General features: G+C 33.7%; 1 protein-coding gene across 2 annotated transcripts; it reads right to left on the bottom strand.

Annotated features, from left to right (window-relative positions):
- Positions 1–431: 431 nt before the first annotated feature.
- On the bottom strand, positions 432–6,262 carry LOC105763312 (BEL1-like homeodomain protein 4). Of its 2 annotated transcripts, none has more exons than XM_012581506.2 (5): positions 5,849–6,262; positions 4,208–5,614; positions 3,112–3,497; positions 2,354–2,414; positions 432–1,199 (listed from the first exon to the last, which is right to left on the bottom strand). In XM_012581506.2, exons 2-5 carry the CDS (start codon positions 5,513–5,515, stop codon positions 573–575), a joined length of 2,382 nt encoding a protein of 793 aa, XP_012436960.1. In that variant the 5' UTR covers positions 5,516–5,614; positions 5,849–6,262; the 3' UTR covers positions 432–572. The 2 variants fall into 2 exon arrangements, with proteins under 2 accessions (XP_012436960.1, XP_012436959.1); XM_012581505.2 differs by having other exon boundaries at positions 5,860–6,261.
- Positions 6,263–24,793: the final 18,531 nt, after the last annotated feature.

The following is a 24,793-nucleotide window of genomic DNA, read 5'->3' as shown; positions in this document are numbered from 1 at the left end:
TTACCATTAAAATATTTTTTAAAATTTATTTATTTTTGTACGGTCAACATGCCTGCAAGGAATCATTAAGCAATGACAACATTGTCTGACACAAATTGCAAATAGGAAATGCACTGCTCTTCATGCTATTCAATCATATGCCTAGACACAATTATACATACTTTTGTAGTTTGTTGATTGGGGAAGCACAAGTTGAGGGTAAACAAAGATGACTGTAGGGGGAATTCATTAGATTGCCAAAAGGAAGCAGTATCAATTAAGCATTAAATGATAAAATAAACGTTAATCTAACACTTACAGGTAAGATTGCCTTTAAAGTTAAAAGGGATTGCATCGGGTCATTTTATATACTTGAAAACCATGAACAAATATTTGGTGTTATTCTATAAAATAGAAAAGGGTATAGAAAAAGCCTAAAGTACAAGTAGCAGTGAAACAATCTACTATACATTAATGCTAAGGCCAAATATAAGTTGCTAACTTATACATTCTTTGTTTCTTAATTAATAGAATTGAAGAAAATAAAAATGGAAATGAAAATTGTTTTAACTATTACTGTGGAATATGTATTTTCAATTTAACAGCCCCCCAACGTCTCTAACTGAGAAAGAAGAAGTATTCTCGGGCATGTTTCCAGCATGGCGTAGCCCTAAGGTGAGGGAGACATCACCAGTAGTGGTCCCGAACCTTATGAGCGTAGAACCAATGTCACTGTCATTACCAGGCCTGGTGGTGGTCCCATAATCGGCTGAAACAATGCTGCCACGACGGCACGTGGTGGTGCCATCGACACCATAGGAAAAGGGTGGCGCCACCTCAGTGGCAGTGGCTTTGAAGGTGGTGGGAGGAGGAGGACCAGTAGCAATAATAGTGGTGTTGGTAGCACTAGTGTCGTGGTGGGTGCACTGTTTTGCTTGGTTTTCCGAGAAGTCTTGTCTATTGATTGCAATGAGTGAAGGGTCGTTTTCCATGGCATTGATTTCGGATCTTTTGCCTCCTGCTGCTGCGGTTGTTGGTGGTGGTTCTGACGGCGTTGATGCTGCTGCGCCTGCAGTTGTCGATGGCGTCGATTTCTGTGCACTGTTGCTGTTGTGTCCCTCATTATTATCTTCATCCTCTTCTTTAATCTCTTGTTGGTACATGTCTTCCACCATGGGTTTCCACAATCGAACCCTGGCATTTATGAACCAATTTGAAACCTGGAAATTATGCAAACATTCATTTCATTACAATTTAACACGACATGCATTTAAAATCCCTGGAAAAGACAACAATTCAATGATTGTTTAAATAACAAGACAGTAAGCAGTGGTTACCCTTCCTATTTTATTTGTTTGGTTTTCATGTTAACAACTACTTAGCGTCCTTTTAACATTTAAAATAAAAATATAATTAATTATTACATAAAACAGAAGTACCGTACTTCATGAACCAATAGGTAATGTCTAATCGTCAATTTCTCACGTTTTGCCTCAATAATAATGCCTGTTTCTTACAGCAAAGCTCCAAGAAAACTTGAGAAATGTCTAAAAGCAGGAATGATTATTAAGGTGGGGTAGCACTCCATTTATGACCTCGAAATCACATCTTTTTACTTCAGAGTTATAGAAGACGTAGTGCTAGAGTTAGGTGTTTGTCTTTCCTAACATATGTACTTTGCATGTTACAGCAGCAGCCACATGTTTTTGGCTTCCATGAAACTAATTAAACTTAACTGACATAAGTGTTAATTATATACCATCATGGTTGCTATAAAAAAAAAAAAGAATGAATATAACTATCGCGTAGTAAAAAAAGCAGCTAAAAGAGTTTACTGCTTTTTACTTTGAACTTTGAAGTACTGCAGAATTTATCTTAGGTTTATTTATGGGGATTTATCGCGTTGGAAGGGTAAATTAGGGGGAGAGAGACAATCAGACAAGTAAAAAGGAGGAGAGAGAAGCAAAGCTGCAAACATTTTCATGTCTCATCTGCTTGTGTACTTTGTCTCTGTATGCACTTTAAATATATAATAATAATCTGCTAAGTCCCCTCACCCATTCAGTATTTATCTCTTCCTATTTCAGAAACCAGAATCTATGTCGTGGGGTAAAGAATCATAAGGAAAGGGTTTCTTTATATCTAATTCTTTTCTAAAATGGAATGTAAAAAATTAAAAGAACAAAATTGTCTGAAAACAGTTAAGTAAAAAAGAAAGAAATAAAACCCTAAATCCATGCAAGTTTTTCTCAACTTCCTATGGTCTTTCCTTTTCACTTCTTCTTAGTTCTTACCAGTGTTTGGCATTATTGTAAGCTGTATGTTATGTCAATGTAAACATATGTCTATTATTAATAAATTTAAGAGAACCAACCTGATTTTTCGATAAACCAGTCTGTCGAGCCAGCAGGAGCTTATCAGCGTCGCTTGGGTACCTGAGAGAAAGAGACCAGAAAATGACATCAGAGTCATTGCCCAATACCTTATAGAGAGCCACCCATTTTTCATTTACACCCTTAGATGGGATTGAACCCTTTGTTGCTTTCTTTTTTTTCCCTGCCTGGGCATGAGAATCTCTTCTAAGAGATGAAACATCATCAGCAACAACATCAGTTCTCTTTTTTTTTTTTTTGTTCTTTCAGCTGATTTCAACATCTCTCACTATTTACATTTATATGACTTCTTAATTAGTATGGTAATAAAAACAAAAGAAAAGCAAAAAGTTTTTTTGTTTGTATGTTTGGGCATGTTCATGAATTATGACAATATGAGACTGTGAGAGAAAAATGGTCTGTTATGTCAATAAGTACTGCCATCTCTGTGAACTTATGCTTGAATAAAGTTGCTTTTTAATAACTAAATTCTGGGTCTGTAGGTGACAAAGTAAAAGCTATATAAAAGCTGAGAGGGAAATTAAGGGATTTTAACAGCTTTTTGGCAACATCCAGGGAGAGTCTGCATTATTGTTTTTCTCTAAACAGTAATCACAGAGGAGAAAAAAGAGTTGGATTTTGTGAAATAATAAATTGTCATTTATGTCACCATATAAATACTTATTTATGATAGATTGTGTTTCAGATTTTAGTGTTAGAGTGAGATAATATTAATAAAGGCAATAAAAAATAAACGTACGGGTGAAGAAAATGTTCGAAAAGCCAGGCTCTCAAAGTGTTGACAGAACGTTCAGGCAGCCCCCTTTGGGGTCTCCAAGCTTCTTGTTCCACCATTCCCATTTGATGGAAGGCTCTTTGTTGCCTTAAGCTTTGTTCCAACACCCTTAACCTCGGTGTCTCTCCCTTTGTTATGCCTGAGTTCCCAGCTCCATCTTTTTCCCCTAGTGCCTCACAGCTATGCTTCAATTGTGCTGTTATTGCATCTTTCAAACACTTGAAATGCCTTGACATTGCCTTCTTTGCAAGGGCTGTGTAAGGAACTGCTGCCCCGAAACCCATCACTAGATCAAACGAGTTCACCACCGTTTGCATTTGCTCACAGTAATGGTTGTACCTCCGGTCCACCTGCAAACCCATGAATTCCCTTGTTGTTAGTGTTGGTAATAGAGGAAAAAGACAACAATGCTGACTCCATGACATGATTTGACATCCTTCCTTATAATCATTTTGACATGACTAGGTTAAGTTAAACCCCAAAAGAATCTATGCATGAAACAAAGCTTGCTACAGTGACATGATTTGTAAATGGAAAGTGGAGGGAAAAAACAATATCCTATAGCCAATTGATGGGCTTGTGTGAGTAAACAAAGACAAATAGTATAAGAAAATGAAAGGAAAAGGAAACAACAACTCTTTTCTCCATTGTCAACCAAGTTATATTAATTATTACCTTTTCTTGCAATATTATTATGATGATGGGTATGTATGGTGCAACGCATATGTCACGTTTATTAGGATTGTGAACAAGCTAACTGATTTTTAAATTCATATTACGTCGACTAAATATCTTAAAGACAACCACCAATACAATGTTCGAGACACGAAATTTAAGGAATAGAAAAATCGAAGAGAAGGCTTAATCAAAAACTCTACCACTAGACTTCCTATGGAGTCCTATTATACCTGCCGGCTTTGTTGCAATCTGGGTTTTCTTTTATTTTAAAAATGGTGGTCGGGATTTTCTTATTTGTGTGCTTAAAGGAGTAAAACAATAAAAAAGAGATTGAGCCTTTGACTATTGAAAGAGAGAGAAGATGAGAAAAGAGATTACATGCCTCATCAAGCATGGATAAAAGTTTGACCTTCCTTCTTTGATGTTCAATTCTATCAGCTGTTGATAAAGGAAGAGGGTCTTTTGTTGACGAGGAAGAACCACCATCGCCGTTACTACCGGGAGGATTAAAAGTAGGGTTTGTGTTGTTTCTACAAGACTTGTTTCTCTTAAAGTTTCCTCTTCCAACACTACAGAATTCTTCCAACAATTCTTGAGCAGCTTTGACATACTTTGAGTTTCTCAACACATTAACCATTCCTAATGAGGATCCAAACCCAACGTGAACTTGATGGTTTTCCCCCACTCCACCTTGCAGATGATGATGATTATGGGTAGCCAAATTCTTGTAGTGAAATTGATCAGCAGCAGAAGCAGAAGAACCCGCTTCTTGATTATAGTACATCCTCAGTTTTTCAGCTTTGGCAGCTTCCAAGTGTTGCAGAGAAGATGAGAGAGAAAGCGAAAGGCCTTGGCCTTCTACAACACCTCCAATTTGACTTGAGTTGTTTAGCTGGGAACCGCTGTCATCTCCTTCATGAGCACTATTAGGAACCCAAGTAAATTGAGGTGGAGATAGTACAGTACTTGTAGTACGGAAAGTCCCTCCAGCTGGACCAGATACATTAAACCCTTGAAGAGAAGTAGATGGGTTTGGAAGCAATATGTGGAGAGTATTAGAAGAAGATGATGGAGGAGCAGGAGGAGATGGTGATCTTGGCTGTGGATTCATCAAGAAAAGATTCATGGCAGCTGCTGAGTCGGCATTAAAGCTTGGTAACTGCTGATGTTGCTGTTGAGCTGCTAAAGTGTCACGGTTATCATGACTTTTTGATTCACCTACCAGTCCCAAACCCCCAACCACACCTCGCCTGTTGCTAAACCACTCGTTGCTATTACCCGGTGGCCTGTGTGCTCGATAATTAGGCTCTACGTGCTGGTCTAATAACTCGGCAGAAGCGGCCACACCTGTAGGGAAGTTGAACATCTCTGATAACATACCTTCGGCTTCATAAACAGGAAGAGCATTTGATTCGATCCCTACTAATGGTAGACTCGGCGGCTCAAAGCCTTGAACTCTTTGTTTATCTCTCCGGATCTGCTGTACTAAGTGTTGCTGCTGCTGCTGCTGTTGGTGTTGTTCTTGGTGGCTCATGGCTGATCTCTCGAAGCCATTGGAGAAGCTGAAGATGCCAGCAGCTGCTTGGTGGTGGTAATCTTGGGACATAGAATTTGTAGAATGATTACTCTTTTCTTGAAATGGAATTTGATGAAGAATTGATGGCGTGACTGGTGATGTAGCTATTCCCATATCAATATCTTCTTCTTCATGATCCTATATATCCTTTGCTTTGCTTACTTGCTCTCCTTCTGCCAACCCTCGAACTCTTCTGTCCTTCACCTTTTTTCCCTTCATTTATGGATCGGTAACCCATAAAAAACAACAAATAAACACCCATCTTGAAATTAGTGTTGTTCATAAATAAACAATATTATATTATCAAACAAGAACGAAAGATATACAGAAGGAAAAAGAAAAAAACAAGGGATCAAAGTTCTATCTCTTCATTTGGTTGTAACCCTTTCATAAAATTGAGCTATGGAGTTCATATATGAAGAGAGTGTAATATAATTAATTATATACCATAAGCAGACCTTGTTAGAGTTGCAGAGTATGAAAGGATGTAAAGCTCTTAGACATCGTTTTCTCTTCCTGTGGTACTGAAAGCCTTCTTCAATTCCCTCACTCCTTTCTTTTCTTTTCCTTTCTCTCTCTCTTTCTCACTGTATCTGTGTGTCGTCTCTTTCTTCCTCTTTCTCTCCTTTTCTTTCCTCTTTGTTGCTCTTTGCAGTAGTGAGTTTTCTTTTCTTTTCTTTCTTTTTTTTTCTAAAGAAAAAAAACTGTCTTCCTGGTTGAAAAGAGGAGACGAAATATATAGCCAAGAAAAAAGTAATAAAAAGGGAAAGTTATAAGGAAATGAGAGGAAATAGAAAAATGAGGCTGAGGAAAACTGGCATCTCTTTCTCAAGAAAACATGTAATAATAGCCTTAGCCTCACCTAAGAGAGAGAGAGAGAGAGAGGGAGGAGAGAGGAAAAAAAGCAAATTTTAAAAGAAAAAAAAAGTGATCATAATGTAAAATTAAATAATTGACATAGGACCTCTTTTAGATAAAAAAAAATTAAAATTATTTGGATTCAAGTCTTCATTCCATAAAAATTCAGATTCAATTATCCTACAACATAATCATTACTTCTAAAAGATAATGAATGTTTAGTGGTGAAGTTGATAGGTAATTCTTTTAATATATTTTTGTTAATTTATACATATTTTTAATTAAATTTGGATTCAACATTTTAAAGAGAATTGTATTTAATCATCATATATCAAAAAAGAGTTGAATTATCTTTTAATAAAAATATTGATTAAAATATTAAATTTTAAATATAAATCTGTATTTCATTATATTTTTTTAAATTTTATGAAATATTTTTAAATAATTTTATAATTTTAAATTATTTGTTGACATAATATATAAGACAAATTGTATTATGTTAATATGAAGTACACATGGACTGCTTGAAAGATTAATAACCAAATATAATTAAAAAGAAAAAAATCAAAATACAAAAATACAAAAATAAGAAACTAAATTTATTATTATCACCTTTTTTCATTAATTACAAAGTATGTTTTGATAAATTTTGATTAGCAGAAAGAAATTGCTTTGATATTATGTTACCATTAAATTAATCTCAATTTTGATTATTTTAATATTTCAAAAGTGATTATGCAAATTAATAGATTAAGCTCAGTTTTGATTTCTTTCTCTGTCTCAATATTTTATGCTATTTACCCATGAAAAGTAGGGGTCAAATTAAAGTCGGTCATAGTCTAAGGTAATAACATTTAACTATTTATACTATAATAAAATAGTTTATTAAGGAGATAATTCAATCAGAAAAAATACTAATTTTTTATGCAAACTCGGTTGCAAATAATAATGCAACAAGTTTTGCTTTGGTAGACAAATTTCGATGTGATTTTATAATGAGATATTCCCTATGGAGATCAGATTTGATCTTTTTCAACTAGCCCCTACTCTTAACTTTGTTTTTCAAGTAACAAACAATCCAGCTGACCGAGGACAATTTCAATTCATTGCAAATCAATGTGTTTTATGTGCTTATATTAAGCTTTCTATAAGAAGGCTTAGTTGTGAAGAGTGTTATTATAGATGTATGGGAGTGAGCCTATAACATGTGTAATAACTCTAATATTTAGAGTTATGTTAGTTTAGTTTTTATAGTGTTTTAGTTTTTACTGCATTTTATAATTTTTCAGATTATTTATGTTTTATTTGATTTTTGTTAATTTTAGAGTTTGTTTAGGTTTACTTGCTATTTTTCTTTCACATTGTAGGTTTCGAATTAAGAACGAAAGACTTGGAGTATAGAGTAAAAAAGTAGTGAAGAGAAATATGCGTGTCGAATCAAGTGAAAATTCGTTGCGCAAGTGCACATGTCGAATCAAGTAATAAAGTGATAAGAATATATTGTTCCCAGGAGGACCAAATTCCAAATTACTAAGTACAAACTACTCAATTTTATCTAATCTGGATCAAGAAAATCAATTTTAATTACTACGAAAATTAAAATAAGAAAATTATGAAAATTCTGTTAAACTAAAATAATGAAAAATACTAAGTTTCTCAATCAATTTTTAAGATCTTGGAACTCTAACTTCATCTATTCCAATTAATCAATTATCTCTCATTCAATTGTTCAACCTATGTAATTACTAACCCGGGATTCAATGACATTAAGTAGACCCTTCTAGTATCTAGCTAAGTTAATCCCCCTTCCCCACTAGCTATATTTCTATGCTAAGCAAGTTGGGCGAAGTCACTACGATCAAACCTATTGGGTTGCTCAAGGTATTAGGTATATTCCTATTCTAGCCGCAAATTAACTTGTTCGTCGACGCTACTAAATTTAATCCCAATCTATTCAGTCGAGATCTAAATCTTGATTTTCTTTTCCAAGAAAAATCAAGATTATCAGATTAATACAACTTGGTGCCCAAACAAGCAGATTAAATACGCATGGCACTAAATAAATAAATAAACTAAAAATAAGATCCATCATCATTCCAAGCAAAGAGAGTTTAGTTCATGTTGATTTGAGAAAACATCACAAGAGGAAATTCAAAACAAACTTTCATTGAGAAAAAGTAAAAAGAAATAATCTAGAGAGAAAAATAATTAACAAACTAATGTCGAGCACTTTGGATCTCATTTTCTTCTCGTCTTTGTAAGCTTGAAGTTTTCCTTAGTGTGAGAGAATTGTTCCTTAGCCTCCAAGATGATTATTTACCCTTTCCCCCATTTTCCTCTTAAATCGTCACCCCTTAATTTTAAGGTTTTAATCGTTCCACTCCACTGGACGCAGAATTACGATGGAGCAGATTGCTTGTTGTTTGGAAATTTTGAATTGAAGATTGTGCTCCACCACACTAAAATCTAGTGGAGTGGAATACTTATCTTTACTACTTTTTACTTTATACTCCAAGCCTTCCATTATTCATTCGAAACCTACACTGTAGAGAGGAAAATATAAAGTAAATCTGAACTAACTCTAAAAATGATAAAGATCAAATAAAATATAATTAAGATGAAAAACAATAAAATGTAATAAAACTAACCTAAATGCGAAAGATGTTATAAAAACTATACTAACATAACTCTAAATATGAGAGTTATCTCACCCTAAAACTTAAGTTTTTGCTAGTTCCTAGAAAAAGAAAAAGGAAATAAAAACAAAAATCTAACCAACTCAAAATTTAAACCTATTGATTTTGCATGTTCTAAAAAAATTCCTCGGTGTCTCAGATCAAAATCTTGTTAAAACAATCTATGAATTTGTAATACCTCGAAAATTACTACAGTAAGAAAGTAGGTATCCTTGATAGTAAAATAAGGAAATAAAGTGACAAAAAGGGAAATTTTGAGTTATGGCAACATTGAGAATTATATTATGACATATTAATTCAAGAAATGATTAAATCGCAAAAATGAGAAAAATTTTGTTGCCCAAGAGTAAATACTCAAAATTTGAGAGATTAAAGTGTAAATACGAAAAAGTTGAAGGACCAATAGTGTAAATATTTTAAGGGTGGAATAATCTAGAAACTAAGGAAAATGGATGAATTAGGACCAAATTGAAAAGGTGAAGAATTTTGAGGGACTAAATCATATTTTTATCAAATTAAGTGATGACTCAAGGATGGAATTTTAAAGATTATAAAGGGCAAAATGGTAAATTAGAAGAGAGAAATCTAGAAGATAATGATGATGTTGGAGATATTTTATATTAATTAAATAAATAAATATTAGTTTATTAATATTTTAATTTGATTTTTAAATAATATTTTATTATTTTATTAGTATTTTATTTAGTATATATAAGAAAAAGAAGATGAAGAATCATCCATTCCACCATATTTCCATGCAACTAACGTGAGAAGAGAGGAGAAGAAAGAAAGTTTTGCTTTCTTTACAATTTGGTCCTTCCACCAAAAATTTACCATTTTCACCTAGAAATCAAAAGAATTCCCATAGCTTCCAAGAGAGAAGAATAACAAGGAGAGAATGGGGAGCTAGAATATCAAGTTAGATTCAAGAAATAGAAGTTGAAGGAGATATAAAATCAAGTTAAAGATTGAAATCAATAGCACAAGGTAAGAACATCAAGATTTCAATATATTTTTAAGTTTGATATTATTGAAAAAGCATGGAAATAATGTTATAGTAGATTTTTCTTATATAAGGTATTATGTTCTTGATATATTAGTGAAGAGAAATAAGTGAAAGTGATGGGAAGGAATAAGGGAGTTACACACCTAGTAATCAACATTTTGCACTAAAATAGTTTTGGACAGCAGCAGTAGGTTAACTTTGGAAAATCACCATAAATTGTGGAAATATAATTAGAGTATGAATAAAATATTTAAATAAATATTATTGAGTCTAGTTTCTCATAGAAGAAACGGTGTAAGCAATGGAATTGTAAATAATGAGATATAATAAATTTTGTGAGACAAGGTTAGAATGAATTTGGGTTTCCTGCTCGACTTGGAAAAATAATTAAAATTGTAAAAAATAATTATGGGTTATAATTTATATGTTTAAAATTATTAATGAGTCTATTTTCAATATAAAAAAAATGAGAACATCATCCTAATTCTGTACAAAGAGATAATTAATTTTTAGTGAAGAGGGGTCGAAACTGTCAAACAGTGAAACAGGGGAAACTTTAAAGAATAAACTATACTTATTGGATAAACAAAAAATTCTGAAAATTTTATGGTAAGAATATATGTGGGTCTAGTTTCAGATAAAATTTTCGTATCTCAATTCGGAGTTCTGTAGCTTAAGATATAATTAATTTAGTGACTATGACAGAAGTGAACAACTTGTTATGAGTAAACAAGTTAATAGTGGTATTGTGTATATATCAAGGATGTGGAATGGAGTGGAGGAGGAGGAAAATATATTTGAATATTCAGCTAATATGAGTTTATTTTAAAATAGCTAATTTACATGTTTTAGGTTCAGGGACTAAATTGAATAAAAGTAAAATTTTAAGGGTAATTTTGTAAATATGTCAAAAAGTGACCAAATTGCATGAAATGAATTATTTTATTATTTAAATTAATAAATTGAATGAAATATTAATTTATATCAAGATTGGGTGGAAATTAAGAAAATAGAAAATTACCAAAATATCCCTAAATTTTGGTATTTCTACAATTTAGCTTTGTAAGTTCGTGTAACTTGAATTATATTCTTAGATGATTGAAATATATATTGGATTGAGAAATTTATTTGAATTGTGAACATGAGAAATTGTGAATTGAATGAAATGGAAATGAAGCTTTGAATTACATGAGTAAATATCGGGTCTCGTAGGCCCTATTTGTTATGAATATAATATTTCGAGGATATGTTGCAAAGAATTATAAAAGCACGTTAAAAATTTAAAAGTTTTAATTCAGATGAAATTTTGTAACTCGGTTTAATACGTATGCAAATGTATGTCTTCTAGTAATGCCTCGTACCCTATTCCGGCGTCGAATATGGGTAAGGGGTGTTACAATGTGACATCGCCAGATTCGGTCATAACGTTTAGACCGGGTTTGGGGTGTTATAGAATTCTAAGTTATTCCTTACAATCGAAGCCTAGTATGTGTGTATGAATATTTTTAATCTAGCAGTTAAAATGAAGAAGATTACAGTGAGGTAAAAATTTGTCACACCTTAAAAGCGGCGAATCTAAAAAGGTGAGTAATGTATGTATGTAAACTGTTTTGGCGCACTATGGTAGTATAATTTGCGACCCTGTTGACTTGATGGCGAGATAGAGTATTGGTGTATTCTAACATTAAATTATTCGCCCATTGGTGGTATCTAAGGATTTAATTACAGGGCGTCTTCAAATGAAGAAATAATACACCCAAGAAAGAGTATGACTAAGGAAGAGCATGCCCCAGAGTTTTAACTGAGCAGGAAGAGCCTACCAAGTGTATGTGAAAGCTTTGGGAGACTTAATTGTCTTTAAGACCACACCATACGCGAGTTACCACCAAGGTATAGTACGCTCGATTTACATGAACACTATTCAAGTTGGTTCTTGTAACAGGATTAGTTGAGAGTCAATTGGATTGATTTGATCCTCCCCATGAATGGTTAAATAGTAGCGTAAATCTTCACTAGATTTTCTTTTACCTACCCCTAGATTTGGTAGGGAAATCAGAGGGACCGAGAGTATATAAAGTGAAGGAAAAGGAACATTTCAGATGGTTTTTCTTTCTGCTCAACGTTCAAGTTCTTTTTAACCTAAACATTCTTTTCTTCTTTGTTAAAATAGAGCTAATACCTTGTTTAATCAGTAGATGGTTTAACCTTCTATTAAGTCTTATAGCCTTGTATGTTACGATTATTGATGAGTAAGGAAGTTAAAGGTGTAAGAACAGTAGGGTGTAAGCGAAAGACCCTGTATGAGGGTCGCATGTAGTTGAAACATTAGTAAACTATCTGTAAATGTGGATTCTAATGGAAATTCCATGATCTTGTAAGCAGTTGCTGCTGATGGATTGGGAAGGATAATCAAAATTGAAACTCTATATTGAGGTAAAGGTAAGTGTCTGGTGAGTCTTTAGACTTGACTTCTGCACAAAGTTTTATGATGATTCTTTTTACGGTTAATGTTTATATGGATGCACATATATTCTTAAAGAGTTGTTGTATGTATTTATGGGTGTGTGTTTTCTCTGTGAAGCACTTGTATTTATGTACTAAAGTGTACGATGTGCTATATAAAAATAACGATGTGTGGTAAACATGTATGGGAAGTATGATTCCGTTAAGGGTATAAGTCAAATATATGTAAATGTGTCTATGTTGTTATGTAAGTGATGCATGAAAAATTATGGTTGGTGATAAGGGGGTTCGAGCAGAGTGTCGGGAAAATATGTGATGTGATAATGGACCCTGCTGTGGAGCTTTGGTGATGTCCGTCGGATAATAAACACGAAAGCTAATATGGTGAGACTGTAGTTCGTCAGGACTGTAAACATGAGGTCTGCTGGGACAGTAAACACGAGAAAAGGTTAGTATGACAAATATGTGGGAAGACTATGGCCATGACACATTCTGCAAATGGCGGATGAGCCGTATTTATCTACTAGGATTTCTGCGTGTCCTAGGGCAATGATGGGTAAAGCTCAGATGACACTGAGTTTAGGGAAATCCATATCACCAAACATGATAGTTTTGTAACACCCTCTACTCGACCCGAATCTCTGGATCCAAATATCGGATGTTACAATGAAAAGACACTTAATAGAAATTTATACATCTGGCGTAATCTATTTTAAAGCTTACTTCTTATTTCTTTTGTTCTATTATTTAACATAAAATATTTGAACAACGCAAGATGTTACAACATAAAACTTTATTAAAAACAAACTCTTATAGTGCAATGTATTATGCGCCATACTCTTAATATGTCCTCATTATGCATAATATCCCAACTTGCTGTAACCCTGGCGCACTCTTAGCTTGGTCCCTCCTGGCGTACTTACTCTTATAACAGAACTTGAAACATAAACCAATACTTTGTAAGTTCAAGCAAACTTAGCGAGTTTTAACCCAATTTACTTTGAAACATTTCTAGCTGATTTCCTCGTATTGAAGATTCTGGATTTCATCTATTTCTTTTGTGGGTACTTTCCCAATATCGGGCACATATATATACACGTCAAATTACATACTTGACCAATTTACACAAATCACTCTTTGGCTGATTTTAGATTTCACCAGTCAATACAGATCTCATTTCTCTCTTAGAGAGATAAAGGCACCTTTTAAAAAGATATCCATATAGAACTTACTTTTGACTATTTCTCACACAAACAAATGTTGAATACTTCACTCAGGAGGGTGTACTCACAAATCATTCTGGATAGTGTTCTTACATATATAATTCTTGGCTGATAGCTAAACAAACTAATCTTTTAAAATGAACTCCATGTTGATCTTATCTTTGGCAGATTCTTATACTGATTTTGGTAACTATCACATCACTAGTCAAATCATATCTTGAAACAACCCCAGATTATAACTTATACTGATAATGAAACGTTTCAGATCATCTAGAGGAATTCTAGATGACTAAGTTACATAACATGAGAACACCCAACTTGACAAACGACTTAGATTCTAGATGGTCTCTATACGAGACATGAAAACCATTCAAACATGACAATTACTAGATAACTCAGATTACTTCCTTAAATAGTGTAGACAAACCCAGGTCCAACGAACGCTTGAACCTTTCATAACTACGAATACACCAATTTCTGTATTGACATACTACTATGGTAGTTTCCCTCATTAGAAATACAAATGCATACTTTCTTTCAAGAATCCCCCTTAAAGTACATTTAATTTCATCACAAGATTAAACAAGCTAAGTTATCTTCAGACTTATCAAATCTTTATCATAAAGCTAGTTATCAAAGAAATCTCAGAATTTACCCAGATCCTACCACAAAGGCGGTTTACCAGATTCTGCCACGTAGGTATCACCAAATATGCCACATAAACGTTACAACATTCGCCATAAAGCCAATACGTAATACACCACTAAGGCTTAGCAGATCACTCTACTCATGCATCATAAAGAGTTACGTTTTTACTGTTCTGGTGGACTTTCTCAGAAGTGCCATGGGTTTCCTCTTATGGTCTTATACATATCTTCATGTCGTGATCTGCCAGTCTGATTTACATCTCATCGAAGGCAACACCATGAATATTTTCATTGTCGTACATGTATTTACACATCCTTATGTCGTGTTCTGCCAATTCGGTTTACATTTCACCGAAGGCTACACCATGAGTATACTTGTTGTCGACATGATTTGCCTGTCCGGTTAGCAATGTACCTACCCTACCAGGGGCATCACAGATGAATGATTTACTCACTTAACATCAATTACACAAACCGGATTCATTCATTCACTTAATTCATACTCTTCCATACCTGCTTTTACATGCTTATATATCATACATCATCTCATTCATGCAACAACTCATACAACTCATTTATAACATGCAAAGCTTTTTACGATGCTTCACACATACATACTTTCACCAGTTATCTGTGGCAACATCTACATATGATTTTTCATTATAAATAACTACTTATGTGTCAAGATAAAGACTTACCAGAAACTCACCTTTACTGCAGCTTAAAGTTCCAAACCCAAACGCCTTCACGAACCAGCAGTAACAACAAGAGGTTGAAACATTCACTGATTACTCTAAAAACCTTAGCTTCTAGTTTAATGAGAAAGAAGTGAATATTTAATGTTAAGAAAGCTAAAACATAGAATGGAAGGAGGAAAACCCCCTAAACGTTCCCCTTCCTAACATATATATACAATCAATACCTTATAGTTGATCTTGACAAGTATCAAATGCATGCAAAATTTGTCTCTTTAATGTCTTACAAAAATCGAAGAAAATATAAGAGAAAATCCGATGCCAATGTTATTATACCAATCAAGCCATTCAGTTGACTTTCAACCAATCACTTTATAGAACCCATCTTGCACATCTTTCAAGTAAACTTGGCGTACCATACCTATGGCAATAACTCGTATATGGCGTGGCCTTAAAAACACTTTATCCCCTTACAACTTTAACATTTACTTAGTAGGCGTGTCATGTTCAACCAATATTTTGAGGCGTACTCTTTGTTTGTTGTACTCTTTCTTTAATTGAAGAATATTACGAGAATAAATCCTTAGATACTTCTATGGACGAATAATCTATGTGCCAAACATTAGTTCGCTCGAAGCTATAAATTGACAGACTAACTACCAAAGTGTGCCAAAATAGGTAACCTTTTTCGAATCCGCTACTTTTGGGGTGCGACAAGTTTTATGTGGTGCCTTGGTGGCAAACCAAACCTATCCTTTGTGGCGAGTTTTCTGTAAGGACTTTGTGTCAACTTATTTGTAAATCCCTTACAGTAAATTATTAGGAAAAGCCTATGTGGCGAAGTTATCTGGTGTGCCCTTATGGTGAATTATCTGGAAAGTCTATATGGTGAATTCTGTAATGCCTAAGTGCGAGATGTTAGTTCACTTTTGTGGAAAGGTTTAGGTATGCCTTTTTGGCATTTTTTGAAAGAGTTCTCGACAGTATATCTGACGGATGAACCTGCCATAGTAACTCACCAGGACAAAGAACTTGGCATATCCGTAATTTAAGTGGTGTAAATGCCCTCCAAACCTGAAAGTTCTCACATTTTGTATCGAAGCCATATGTGATTCTATTGGATGATTTAAAACATTGTATTCATCAAAATAAGTTCATTGTTGGGATCGACTTAAAGATACAGTGTGATTGGAATTCAGTCAGCCGCTAGAGCCAATATAAGAATCTGCCTAGAGTAGTATTTGCATGTACATGATTATGATAAATGTATCGAAATTCTATCTTCAAAAGGAATTGTGAAATAGGATCCACATTAAGGTGTAAAGCTTGTGATCCACTCATGGGGCAGAGTGTGCTTAAAGTTGTTAAGTGTAGAGATTGACATATAATTATCCGTTAGGAATTAGAAAAGTATCTGCCAAGGTCTAAAAAGAAGCCTAAAGTCCTTGAGTCGAGGAACTCAACAATATCGTTTAAAGGTAATATTGGTTGAGACTTATTAAGTTTTATTAAACTTATAGGCATCTATTCGTTATGTAGGATATTGGATTTGAACCAGTGAGGCAGGAGGGGCCAAGCTAGGAATGTGCCAGGGTGGCGGTTCAAAGAGCGATATTATATATATAGAGGGCCATTTTTGGATATAAGGCGTATAGTACTCTACGCCATTACTAAGTGAGTTTTAATGATGTTTTAAGTTGTAACATATTAAACTAGTTTTGAGAATATGTTGTATCTAGTAAATGTCTCTTGTAAAATATTTTGACTTAGAAGGAATATAAATAAATAAAAAGTATGTTCAGAATGGTTTATTGTAAAATTTTGGTTAAGTATTTTTGTATTGTGACGTCCTATATTTAGATCTAGTAAATTGGGTCGGGTATAGGGCATTACAAATTACTTGGTATCAGAGCTTTTGATATGGTCGATCCTTTTTTCAATTTCTCTCCTCTGTAGGCTGGTCAGTCGATTCAATAGGAACTTCTTCTATTTGGGGGTGTTCTTGGGGGACTTTTTCAATAACATCATAATCCAAAATTTCTTCCTCTATTTCTGGCTCTCTAGAGATGAAGAAGTTGGCCGATTGCCTCCATTCCCTCTAGAACTTCTCCTATGATAAATGTCGTTGGTCTTGAGATTTGAATTTCTCCTCCTAAGAGGATTCCGTTGCCCTTAGTTGATTAACTTCTCCCTCCATCTGTTTGGCCTTGATTTTTAAATTTTTATATTTGGCCTTCCAAGAGGAGACAGAGTAGTTAAGCTCTTTGGTCTGGCAGATAGCTTCCTCTTGACTCTAGCATAGTTGAGATATGGACTGTTTACCAAAATAAACAGTTTCTTCCAAGCTCGCCAGTTTGATGCTATTTTGATTACAAGCCTTCTTAAGGGCCTAGCTTATAAGCCCGTATTCAATCACTAAAACTTGACAAGACCCTGCTAGCACCGAGAGTGGGGGAAGATGAAGATTTGAAGAAAGAGAAGAGAGGAAAGCCTCATTCACCTGCTGAGGCAAGTTGTTATTCTGTTGTTGCTAGGTGGCTTCAAGAGAGAAAGGATATTGCCCTGACCTTATGAGATCCCGCCATGGGAATATTTTACCCGCTTTTCTAGACGAAGTGTTAATGTGTAAGACACTAAGAGAAGCCTTTGGGTAACCTTGGCGTGCTGTCTCTGGCCTGAATACAACCAGAAGTGGATCCAAGACGTGGATTAGAGAGTCTACAGATTTGGCAGACCCTATTGGCGAAACATGAAGAGGAGGTAGGACAGGAGTAGGAGGAGTTATGGCTCTTAAAGGAGCAGACGCTCTCCTAAGCTTGCGCTGAGTGAATTATAAGCAGTCACCACCCTCCACCCTTGGCCTTTTCTGAGTTCTTGTAACAACTTTAACCTGTCTCCATCACTGGATTAGGGTTACGGAGCATTACCATACAATACAGAACCTTTAACATCAAAATAGAGATCAACATGCAATTTACATTGATAACATTATTTAACTATGACATAAATACTTTTACGGGTCTTAAATCGGACTAACGTGGCCCTAAAAAAGTTTGAAATTAATCAGGGACCAAAATGAGGCAAATTGAAGTTTCAGGAAAAACATGAAAAATTGTAAAATAGGGATCACACGACTGCGTTTCCAGGTCGTGTGACATAGCCCAGGCCATGTGGGTATTTGAACTATGGGAACATGATCGTGTCCTAACTCATGTGTCAAACCATGTAACTTATTAACTTGTGTTACACGACTGTGTTGTGGGCCGTGTGCTAGGCTGTGTGAAACCTGCACCTAAAATTTATTACACACGGTCGTGTGGAGTGGCTGGGTGTGGTACACATCTGTTGACAACTGGTGATTCAAGCCGTGTGTAGCACAAATTGCCCCAAAACAAGCTAGTATAAACCCTATTCTTACACACCAACATATGCCATTTCCACGAGCATTCATATGACCAAAACATAGTCCACGCATACTCAAAATATACCAAATCAATTGTCCTATAAGTTCTAACCAATGTACCTACAATGGGTACCACAATCACAATCAACCTTGGACCTATTCAACAATAAAGTTTCTATCACTTAGCATACCTTATACACACCGAATGACTATATCACAAACATATCTAACAACCAAGTTATTTCTACTTACTTGAGGGCAAGCAATATTTACTATCATCTCATATAAATACACATCATTTATAAGCCTTGATCAAAAGGCATAAACATAAGTGAACTTGGCACCACTTCAAAACAAACCAATCACCAGGACAACACTTAAAAACTCTATTACATGCCAAAAAACATATATCACTTTAGTGAATCAATGGTCATCTAATCACAAGGCATACACAAGTGATCATAATTCACACTTACATATATACATTTGTAAACCAACATCAAGGCATATGGGCAGATAAACTTAAACCACATCGCATTGGTAAATAAAACAAACTCAACTCCTAATACATTCAATTTTTTACCATTAGCCAAAATAATCAAAACTACCAATATGATGAACGGATAGTGTGATGGTGCTCTGGCAAGACTCCAACTGATCGAGCTTTCCAATGATCTACAAAACAGAGAAAACAGATCCGTAAGAAACTAGTACCTAGTAAGCTCGTATTAGGAACTTAAACTTACCGTGTACATTAAGTTAAACAATCAAAGATAAATTTCATTTTCTTATAGGCCAAGAATCCTTTCCTATGTACAAAAGTTCACTAGGTTAGTTTATGAAATAATGTACTTATAAGAACAAATAAGGCATAGTAAAAAAAAACATCAATATCTCAATTTCACCAACTAACATTTGTACGTATACCATGTAACTTCATCTTCTTTAAATTATGCATATCCAAATTCCCATATCATATATTTAATACCATAGTTTAATACATACATGTACTTTTCCATTTGAACCTTAACTACCCATTGAACTTAATAGAATAACATCGGATACTTGTAATAATATTTTCAGTACAAGTTACCTGATACAATACATTGGCACGAAGCCTGCTAGGCCTAAGGCCTGATATGATACACTGACATGAAGCTTGTAACCCCTCAAAATTAGGCTTAGAAGTTTTAAGGGTATTTTAGGAATTTTAGCCTTAGAGTGTTCGAAATTTTGCGACATGGTAGATCAATCATGTCTTTTAATATGGTTTTTAGAAAATTAAATTAATTTATAATTAATTTTCTAAAAATGAGTTTTAAATATCTTTATTTTTAAAAATAGGACTAATTTGTGAAAGTGTTAAAACTTTGAGTTTTTATAAAGCAAGTTAACCAGAATTTTAAAAATCACCCTAATACTTCCCCCACCTACAACTATTTCACGTAAAACGCTCCTTTTTTTGTTTTGTGTTTGCTGTCCCAAGTTCTCCTTAAAATTTTCCCCTTCAATTTTATTGTTAAACTTTATTCCTTTTGATTTCCATCATTCCAAAAGTATAAAACCTCCATAAATCTTCAAGAAGAACACTCAAAACACCATAAATTTCTCCATTGTTGAACTTTTTGGGATTTTTGGGCTTTCGATCAAATGCTTGAATTTTTGTCAACTAAGGTAACGATTCATCTTCCCATTAGTTTTAAATGTTATCTAGTCTCTTAAACTAAATTATTAGCCATTAAAACACATATTTTAAATAAAAGCCAAAAAGTTGGTAGTTAATGATGAATTTCGAGATGGTGGATTAAAATGTGGTTTCAAAGTGTTTTTCAACTTATTTTAACATGATTAAAATGTTTCAAAGTTACTTTAAAATTTAGATAAGAATTTATCAAGTTTTAATGAATTTTTGTCATAGTGGCCAAAACTTGTCGAAAAATGTCGATACCTTAAAACGTCCAGTTTAGTGTAGTTTAAAGGTTGGGAATTAGTCATAGATGAATATGATGATGAACGAAATTCGTTTCATGTGAAAAGATTAAGTGTATGCTGAGATATTTGAATTTAAAGTTTTCTATGTCGAAGGTTTCAGTTAATAGTGAACGTAGCTTAGGCTATTATTTTTGATTGTTTAAGGTGAGTTGATGAGTGATTATTGATTGTGTGTTTGTGTGGTTTGTCTTGTTGAAGTGTTAGATTCAATAGGACCTTCAACAAGTAGAGACAAAGGCAAAGAAAATCTTGTCTAAGCTTTTGATTTTTCGACGAAAGTATATTTTTGATGAGTGTTTTAGAATAGCTGCTCATAGATGATTCATTGTGTAATTGGGAATTTCGAAGTAGCCTAAACCACTACTCTAAATTTCGGGAGTAAGTGTTATCAGACCTATGATAAAATGTGATATATTTATGCTTGTGAAATTGTGAACATATTGAGATACTATGACATATGCTATAAGTTTGTGATGATTGGTGTGCAAGTGAATATGAGGGTGTGTTATTCATGCCAAGTGACAGTGATTATATTGTGCTACTAATGTGAATATGCAATGAATATGTGCGAAAATCAGTAAGTAAATATGTGATAATAGTATGGATAATTCGTCCTTATGATATTATGAGACCGTTAGATATAGTTGGCGAACAATAGGATTGTGAGTACTCACCTTTGTGTTGTGATATATAGGGCATTGAGGCCCAAGGAAAGTTTTTGGAGAGATAAGAGAATGTGAGCTAAGCTTCATTCAACGGGATATGTGTGTTTGGTGTGTTGGAGAGTGTTAGCTATATGCTTCACTTACGGGACATGTACAACTCTTTGAGTCATTTTGGTGTGTTAGAGATCCGTGTATCCGATGTGTGGTGATAGAGTCCACGTTATGTTTCATATCCCCAAGATCCAAACTATCATAATACGTGACTGAAAGTGACTAATTGTGATGAATATGTGTTGTACTATATTCTTAAATATTCACGTGATTAATGTGTAAATATTCATGAAAGATGATTAAATGTCTAAAACATGACATAGGAGTAGAAAATGTTATGATTATGCCGCACGTCTACTTTGTTGATGCATAATGACTTGTTTGCATAGTGGTTGTTCTGAGCATTCACTGAGCTTGTTTAGCTTACCCACTCCTTTTTAACCATTGCAGATAAGTAGTGCCGGTGTGAGCGTTGTGGTCTCGAGGGGTGATCCAAGCCAAACTTTTAGTTGCTATTAGTAGGTGTTATTTGCTTATTTTTATTTTTGGGAATGAAAGGCAATGTGGTAAATTTTATGCCTTTTTGCTATGATCTTTAGTTGATTGCATGCCTATTAAGCTTGATGATTTGTGGACTTAAAATATGATGTTTGGGTATGCTATTTGGGACATTTTTGTGTTTATTTTATGAGGTAATTGATGCATGACATTTAGAACTATTCTGGTATGATTTATATGATGATATATACTGTGTTTTTAAGGTCTGCAGCAGAGGTATCGGTATTCGAGTTTTAATGACGATACCTCTGAAATTTTCAAAGTGAAGGAAGTCAGTCTTGCTACTTGGTTCGATACTTTATCACTAGTATTGATACTCGGGGTGAAATTATCGATACTTGTTCTATAGTATCCATATTTTTTGATTGTTAGGTTTTTAATAGAAGAACTAGTAAGCTAGTTTGGTATCGATTTTCCAAGTAGTATCGATACCACTTGAGAGAATTATTGATACCACCTTTTTAGTATCGATACCTACGTAACAGTTTTGGAAAATTTTGCTGGGTGGTCCTAACGCAAGTTTAGTACCTATTTTATGTTTATTTAATAAATGCTTGACATATTTTATCGATAAAAAGTAGACGTATGACTTACAATTCATGTGAATATTGTGTGAAATAAAAAAAAAATGATGCATGTGTAATAACGTGACGATTTGAGATGAACATGATGCGAGACGGCGGTGTAGCATCCTAGTATTCCTGCTCGGCGACTAGGCCGAGTATAAGGTGTTACAAAGCCTGCTAGGCACAAAGCATGAATCAGTACACTGGCATTAAGCTTGCTAGGCACAAAGCCTGAATCAATACACCGGCACTAAGCCTGCTAGGCACAAAGCTTGAATCAACACACCAACACTAAGATTGCTAGGCACAAAGCATGAATCGCTATCTCCAATTCATTTCAATCTCATTATTAATTTTTCATCAGTCAACATTCAAAATAAAAAAAACTACAATTATTTGAACAACTCAATTTGTAAGGATTTTAAAGTACATATTACATATATTACAAACATACCTGAACTCGTAAATGACTCCTCACTCGTATCGACCACTATTCCGCTACTTAGACTTTTCCGCGATTTATGTCCGTTTGAGTTGTTTCTTGATCTAGATAAATATTTTTATTCAATTAATCTTGTTCTAGCATTTAAAATAATTAAATTTACACAATTTAACCTTTCCATAAAATTTAAAAAATTTCCCCTAACATTTTACCCTATTTACAATTTAGTCCCTATTCCCGAAACTTGTAATTTAAACACAATTAAAGAAAACCCCTGCTAACTGATTTTTATTTAGTCCCTGCTCAGCCTACTTTTATCAAAATTTCACAAGAATTTCATACAATTCCACCATTTTAACAACTTAGTCCCTAATTACAAAATTATAAAATTTACTTAATGAAATGGCCCCTATGCATTTCATAGCTTCAAATTCTAACAATTTCTATCACAACATCTAGTATTCATCAATGGCAAGTTTTAAAATCTTATAAAGTTTTGAAAATGGAGATATGGGTTAGCTAGACCTAGTTACAACAATCTAAAAAACATAAAGATTATGAGAAACAAGTGAAAAAATGACTTACATGCAAAGGAAGAACCAAGGACGAAGCTTCCAAAGTCCTCTCATGGTGGTTCAGTGATAACAAGAATGGAAGAAGAAAAGATGGACACAATTTCTTATAGTTTATTATTTTAATATACTTATTCATTTAGTTTTATTATTTAAACATATATTTTAGTAATATAATGAAATGTATAATCGACCAAGCACATAAAAATGACTTATTTTCCTTATAAACCCATCCTCTTATAATAATTAAACCATTTAGTCCATAAAATTCAATATGACCCTAATAATAACAAAATTTAGTCCTTTTTCTTTAATTAACTAGTCAAATAATAAAACATCCTAACCAAAATTTAATATGACCCTAATAACACTCCGTAAATATTTTATTTGCTCGGTTTATGGAAACGAGGTCCCGATACCTCCTTTTCAAAAACCACTTGACTTTAAGGATTTACCACTTGAACGTAATTACTCATTCAAATAACATAATTTATGAAATCAAAACATAGTTTATCAAATCGGGAATCTGGTAGAGTGTCAACCAATCAGGAAAGACCTAGTAAAAGAGATAATCGAAAAAAAGTTCCAACGAACCAATATTCATACCTTATGAGATTCCAAAAACTTTCCAAAAATCCCAAAATGAATTCCTAACAGAAATCAAAATAGACTTAATGCTTTGGAAAGCTACAAGTCTGAATTAATTACCCTTGATACCCCAATACAAACCCAATATTCAGTAAATACATTACACCAATCTTCCAATCTGATTCGGATCAGTCAGATGAACAACAAATTAACAAGATGGCTTGGAAAGAACCAAAAAGATTATATTATCCAAAAATCACTACACCTGATCTTAACATAGAAGAAAAATCTGTTTTCCAAAATAAATACAATGCTAATACAATCTATGAATGGAATATAGATGGAATGTCTGAATACAATATTCTTAGTTTATTACAAAAAAATTGAAATTAGTTTCAAATGTTTATAAAACCCAAAATCAAAATGGATTAATTAGTGATCATGCTATAGCTAATCTTTTAGTTGCTGGATTTACTGGTCAATTAAAAGGATGGTGGGATCATGCACTCACTAAAACCCAATAGGAAGAAATTGTAAAAACAATAAAAAAGATGACCAAGATAGAATTATTTTAGACGAACAAGGAAGAGAAATCCAAGATGTAGTAGCAACTTTAATTTTCTCAATCTCTAAACACTTTATTGGAGATCCTTCTCATCTAAAAGATAGAAATTTAAAATTATTATCAAATTTAAAATACAAAAATTAACCGATTTTAAATGGTATAAAGATATCTTTATAACTAGAGTTATGCAAATATCTGTTAACCAACAGCCATTTTGGAAAGAAAAATTTCTCGCAGGACTTCCCACTTTATTAGGAGAAAAGGTTAGGAATCAAATAAGAGAAAATTACAAATGTATTATTCCATATGAAAAGCTTACATATGGTGAACTAATTAGTTTCACCGAAAAAGAAGGATTAAATATTTGTCAAGATTTAAAATTACAAAAACAACTTAAGAAAG

This window comes from Gossypium raimondii, chromosome 12 (genome assembly GCF_025698545.1).
Source record: "Gossypium raimondii isolate GPD5lz chromosome 12, ASM2569854v1, whole genome shotgun sequence".
Lineage (NCBI taxonomy): Eukaryota > Viridiplantae > Streptophyta > Magnoliopsida > Malvales > Malvaceae > Gossypium > Gossypium raimondii.
This window is presented reverse-complemented; position numbering and strand designations above follow the sequence as displayed.

Coding starts and splice junctions, on each gene's coding strand:
- LOC105763312 (XM_012581506.2), bottom strand. CDS start 5,515: ATGGGAATAGCTACATCACCAGTCACGCCATCAATTCTTCATCAAATT. Junction 3,498..4,207: donor TTTTATCCATGCTTGATGAG/GCATGTAATCTC, acceptor ATGGGTTTGCAG/GTGGACCGGAGGTACAACCA. Junction 1,200..2,353: donor CTGGTTTATCGAAAAATCAG/GTTGGTTCTCTT, acceptor CATAATTTCCAG/GTTTCAAATTGGTTCATAAA.